This window comes from Anthonomus grandis, chromosome 6 (assembly GCF_022605725.1).
Source record: "Anthonomus grandis grandis chromosome 6, icAntGran1.3, whole genome shotgun sequence".
NCBI lineage: Eukaryota > Metazoa > Arthropoda > Insecta > Coleoptera > Curculionidae > Anthonomus > Anthonomus grandis.
This window is the reverse complement of record NC_065551.1, coordinates 976,631-983,094: the sequence shown is the minus strand read 5'-3', so window position 1 is coordinate 983,094 and position 6,464 is coordinate 976,631. Positions and strand designations below refer to the sequence as shown.

General features: G+C 33.6%; 1 protein-coding gene across 1 annotated transcript; it reads right to left on the bottom strand.

Moving 5' to 3' along the window:
- Positions 1-1,947: 1,947 nt before the first annotated feature.
- On the bottom strand, positions 1,948-3,401 carry LOC126737401 (uncharacterized). The gene is made up of 2 exons (XM_050442293.1): positions 3,229-3,401; positions 1,948-2,925 (listed from the first exon to the last, which is right to left on the bottom strand). Exons 1-2 carry the CDS (start codon positions 3,323-3,325, stop codon positions 2,561-2,563), a joined length of 462 nt encoding a protein of 153 aa, XP_050298250.1. The 5' UTR covers positions 3,326-3,401; the 3' UTR covers positions 1,948-2,560.
- Between the last annotated feature and the right edge of the window lie 3,063 nt (positions 3,402-6,464).

Here is a 6,464-nt window from a genome sequence, read left to right as displayed (position 1 = left end):
GCCACTGAGCGCTGGGCATTGGTGCCTAAACGGAACAGCAGAGGCTTGCGTTGCGTGTATTATTACGCGTCCACTCTCATTCTCTCGTCAAAGCTATATACCCAAGCGTCGCTTACAAATCGCCGAAAACCAGGGCTGGGATTCTAAAATCACGACTCGACACGATTACTCGATATGACTGATTCTAAATAACATTTTCAGTCGTGAGTGTCTTGCGGATTGCCTAGTTTTTAACGATTTGTCGACGACACGCTTGGGTATATCGTATACACCAATAGCTTCTTCCTTTTTTAATACGTGCATAATGTGATAGCATGCTTTTTTAAACATATTTGTTTAATTTATTGTTTACCAATAGTCATACCAGGTTTTCATTAGTATATCAAGAAGCTTTCTTAAACACAACAACTAATAGATTTAATTCGACCCTATTTTCCACAACCTTCTGTTAATAATAGAAGCAGAGGAAGTAGAGTTACCATTGAATGGGCAGTTTTACTATGTTAAGATTTTATGCCACAGATTGTTACCAAAGAAGCATTCGACAAGATTTTAAATTTGGAATTAGCGAAACTACTACAAGTCGTTGGATCCATAAAATTACTGAAATTATTGACAAACACTTTGCTGACCAATTCATTAATTTTTCAAATATAAGATATGAGAGACAAATTAATAAATTAACATTTCGCTCGTGCGCGGGTAAAGGGGTATAATGTCAAAAGTATTAGTTTTGAGAAAATTAGCTTGGTAAGTATTGTCCGGTTCAATTTTTGGGATAACTTCCTTAAAATAAATAATACAAAAAAGATTTTTTTTTCCAGAGCTATTTATTTTAATAGGGTTAATGTTCGGATAACATTACAAAGAAAAAAATATCTATTTCGCAGAAAAAAAAAACTAATTATACCTCTTTACACAAAAAAACATAAGATGTTTCTCTTTACTCTATATTATCTTCGTCAATTTCTTCTATATCAGGCAAAATTTCATGAAGATCCTTCTGGGTGGGAAGGCCTTTGTAGAATTCGTGGAACACGTTGTCTATATAGGGCAATAGATCTATAAGGTTTTTCTTTTTCTCCTCTGTAATGGGGTTTGGAAATTGACACTTAGGGATTGCTGAGACTGGTATCTCCTTAGTTTGTCCACGTCTTGAAAAGTCCATTTCATGAAAGGGAGCTATGTAACTCAAAGAAGTTTTATAATAAAATGTCCATTTCTTTTTTTCAAATCTTAGCCATTTCACATTTTTCCAAACAAAATGGTTTCCTTCCTCATCCTGTTTCTTTACTTGAAATACTTTCTTGAGCAGGTCTGAGAAACTATAGAAATGTTCCCTGTTCATCTCAATAACTTGGAACTTATTATTTGCCTGTCCACATAACCGCACTAGTTGAAACCAATCACGCGGATGATTTATTGGATATTCATACTTCTTTTTCTTTCTCTCAATGACAGAATGATCGGAGTCACACTCCATATGAGTGTGACCGGGAACCAAAAATTGATGATCCACACTTTCCAGATGAGTCAGCTGCATAAGAACTAGAAACATTGCTACAACATGGGAATTTTTATTCTGACCTCCGCAAGTGTCAGAATAAAGTGTAACATGCTTTATTTCAGGAGGCAAAGATAAAAGTTCTCGAAATACGCAAGACGCTACCTGATTTGCACCCCGTCCAGAAATGGTCTCGTACCACATGCAACAGATCGCTTGTTTTTTTTTACATTCGTGCATGGTCAGGTTGTAGGTCCACAGTTTTCTTTTATAAAAGGCAACAGAGGCAGTTAGATCTGGGGTTGGTAGGCACTGTTGAAGATCAAACACGTATACAAGTTTAGTCTCATCCTGTTTTGCAAGGTCTTTGTCTTGTCTTTTCGAATCAAAAGCCGCCTGAGCTTCATCTAGATGTGACTGCAGTTCAGTTTGTTAACCTACTCAAGGTTTCACTGTTTTTCTCATTGCGAATCAAAATGTTCAATTTTTCACACGTAGCGCATGTGTCTTTCTGGAACTTTTTTATTTTAATGCCCATTTCGTGAAAAACATGTTCATAAATCTTACGACTTACGGGCTTATTATTTGGCGGGACCCAAATTTTATATTCTTCATAAAGACGTATCAACGTGTAAAATGAAGGTAAAAATCCTTTTTCGGAATTCCTCCTACAATAATGGCTTTCGTAGGTTGGAATGGAAGCTATGTGATCTTTTACTAGCTGCAAACTGTTTTCACTTATTTTGTTTGGAGGCTCTTTACGACCTCTTTTATCTTTTTCACATATTCCTGTTGAGTTCATTTTTAATAATACAGTCGTTATAAATTTATTAGAAATATCGAAGGTTTTTTCAAAGCACCCTTTACAAACTTGAATCAACTCGCCATTAACTTTCAAATGAAAAACGTTAACACAGTCTCGCTTTTTCTTCCTTTCTGACGTTATTGCTGTTTTCTTTCTTTGTTTCGTAATAAGACTTGCGGTATAGGCAACCCTCTCGTCAAAGTCGCCAATTGACCAGAAATAATCAAAAAGCATGTCCAACTGAACATCATCTACTTTACTACAACATCCATTCCTACAAGAGCATAAAGGTCTTCTCTCTCTTTTTTTCTGATAAGTTTCCCCTTGCTGGTAGTATATTCCCTACCCAAATTTCTGTTTGTTTTTCTTAACTTTCTTTTCTCCCTGGTTTCTTCCTTTACTGTTTTCCGACCTCGCCTATTTTCTTTAATAACATTTTCCACTTGACCCGCCGAATTGTTGTTTTTCTTTTTTATTTTATCTGCAAGTTGCTGTAGATTAACCATATCAGAATCTGAACTTTCTGACTCTGGGGCGTAGTCTTTATCCTTATCGCTGTCGTCACAATCGCCAGGATCATCACCTAATTGTTCGTTACCTGGTGATGGCAGAACCTCTGAAATTAAACAATGACCTACAATTAATTTTTTTATTGCCATATTATCATGAATTTTACTTCTTTATTCTAGTTTTCAAATAGCTAGTAAATGGTATAAACTAACCGGCTTGAACAAAACATCATTCAAAAAAGTAGAATGGGGAAGTAACATTTTATTTTTTGATACGTAAAATAGTTTCCACAGTTCAAAATGCTGTATCAAACATTTACCTAACTCGTCTCAAATTCCCGAAATAATTTCAAATTCTATTTGACACCAAAGAATATCTATAAATTGAAAGCAAATTTAATCATATTTACCGTGTATAGATGACACATCATCCTCAAAATACGGTGTTGTAGATAAAGGAACATTATGCAAAGTAACGAATTCCTTCTTATTAGATTGCTCTGACATCTCTGTTAAAACATCCTGTGAAGTAGATGGTATCTGGTCTATGACATTGGTGCTTGTACAATAAATCTCTTGCCAAGTCTGCTTACCTATAAAAATATTAATAACAGAAATTAATTCGATATAAAATACAGTACCTTAAATTTTAGTGACTTGGCACGCTGTATTTGACTTTTAGTATATGGATAAAAAAATAGTAGGTATGTAGCTAAAAAAATACAGACTAAACCTAGTAAAAAATTTAAAATAATTTAACATCTTTTATAATCGACAACAATATACTGAAATAATAGTATTAATTTAAAGCAATTTTAAATTTTAGATCTGTGCGCGGGTAAAGAAGTACAAGTCCCAAATCCCAGAAACGGTACAGTATTATTAGTGAAAGAACAATAATTGCGTATTAAACATAAAAGCATAATTTAATATTTGAGCTGAACTTACCATCCTCAACGGCACAAAGATTATCAAATCCATTTTCTTTGCACATATCAATCATTAATTTTGTTCTTTTTGAAGCCATAACCTCACTTAAACTAATGACAAAACTATGCACTTTAACCCAAACAGGACGTTCTATAGTCTTCTTTGCCTGTTCTGGCAGGGTTCTAGAACTTATTTAAGCAACCAAAGGTTTCTAAACTTGTTTAAAACCAAATTATGTCGATTATTTTGCTAAGCATTCAACACGCCATGCGTCATTAAAAATATGTAAACAAAAATAATAGTGACATATTCGTACGGCACAAAATAACGTGGGTTGTTCTGTGATTAGGGTAAAGAGGTATAAGTCATGTTAAATCGCTTTACGCCAAACCAGCTTCTTGTGAAAACGGATATATAATGATATATATCCATACTCCCTATATATACATATTTTAAACCTGTTTTACACAATTGAAAATACGGATTTTAAACGCGGCTAGAGTTATACCCTTTTACACAATTCAAGATCTTGAAAAGTGGTGTCGAATTTTGCGTTAACCTCATTTTATAAATATTCTGACTTATACCCCTTTACCCGCGCACGAGCGATTTATAGAGAGATCCAATTTCTCTTGTGCTTTAGGTCCTATTGATTGCATCCATCTTGCCATATTAAAACCAAAAGTGGATGAACACAACAAGTTTTTGTGATTTTCCATGAATTCAATTATTATTTTCCTATGGGTAGCGGTGGTTTTAAACGACTTTTTTTATTTTAAAGAAATAATATGGGCATATATTTAAATAAAAACACACGGAGGCGAAAAAAATTAACAAAATAAATATAAATTCTTACTGTTTACTAATAGAAAAGACAATTGACGCTTCCATCTGTCAAATAATAGGAAAAATAACAAATATTTACCAAGAAACCTAAATTAAATCAAATAAAACGAGTTTAGCCGACGATTGAAATTTAGAATCACCCTTGTCGTCACGACTGAGTCGCGATCGAATTCGATGTCGTGATCGTATCGAGATCGAGTCGTGATTTTAGAATCCCAGCACAGGCAATCCGCTGTACACACACGTCAAACGTCAGCGTCGTCAACTTCATTACCGTTATTCAATATATTTTTTGTTGACAACACTAAAAATGTTCAGAGTGACCAACATCAAAAGGACACAACCACTATAAAAATGGCGGCCACCAGGCAGTGGTCATTTTTGGGTATCGTGGCCATATGCATTAAGCAGTCCAGGTATATTATTAAGTTCGTGTATAACTTGTACTAGTTTTTCTTGACTAAATAAATGATATATGTACCAGCGGGGGCGGACTAATTTAAGTCTCATTTATAGTCCGCGCCCACTGGCAAAAGACATATGCTACGTTCTCGTTTTGATCACTGGAAACCGATAGGATGATAGAGATGAGCATGTATGTGAAGCTAGCTTAAGATACATGCTCTACAATCAGCTGTTGATCGTTCTTCTGTCAAGGTCCCGTAGGCGTAGTGGCTATTTCTCTGTTTATTTTTTGTTTGTTTGCTTCCCGCCTCTTTTTTTTAGTTTCTTTTGCTGCATTGAAGTATTTGTTGTAAACTATTTGGAGGAAGTTTCAAGTTTTTTTTTTCAAAATGTTGTACCAGGAAGTGCTGGACCAGTGCCCTTCCCATTGGACAAAAATGGACTGTATGACGAAGTATGTACACTATTTTGTTATACTTTACTATATATTAGTATCATTAATACTGTATATTTAACTATTGTTTCTGGATAGATATTTATCGATTCATCAGTAACAATATTAAACATCCAATTACTTAATAATTATTATTAGATTAAATGCATCTAGAATAAATATTGCATGCTATAATCTCATTTGAGAAACATCAAAACAATTTAATCTGTTAAATCAATTAAAATTGTTACAAAATTATTTATTTATTTATTTATTTATTTATTGTTACACTGCTTAATGGGTATTTATTTATTTATTTATTCATCTACAGTTCATCCATTTACAATACAAAGTTTAAAAAGTAGCTAGCTTATATCTAGACTAAAATCATAAATACACATATCCATATACATACAAGTACATTTAAAATAATAAAACATCACATACACTCTTAAACTTAAAAGAAGAGGTCAAACATCACACAGTATGCAAAACATCACAAGTTATTTTTCAACATACACTTAAGACAGCAAAGGGATGAATCAAAAACGCAAAACTTATTCTCTAAAGTTAAGTTATTTGCCTTATGCAAAATCTTTGTAAGGGACTCATTTTGCCCATAATTTGTTGAATGGAAGGGGATATTGAAGATGCAAGTTTGATGATTTTGCCTGGTCAGAACATTAAAGTTTATGTTGCCCAGATTCTCAGGACAATCTATATGAGAATTGAGCACACCATGTACAAAATATGTCCAGCATATCACACCTATGTTCCAATGTGTTTAGCTTGAGTATGGACGAAAATTCCTCATTCAATCAAGTAAGTTTCTCATCAAGTAAAATTCTCTCTAACTAAACCCATGGTAGAGGCTGCCACTCTAATGAACTTCCAATGTACCCTTTCAATACATTGAACATGCACCTGATAGGATGGTGACCACACTACAGTATATTCAGTATATATATATTATGGTAATTAACCAATTTACAAAATAAATATAGTATATAAAATATTCAATAAAATAAGATT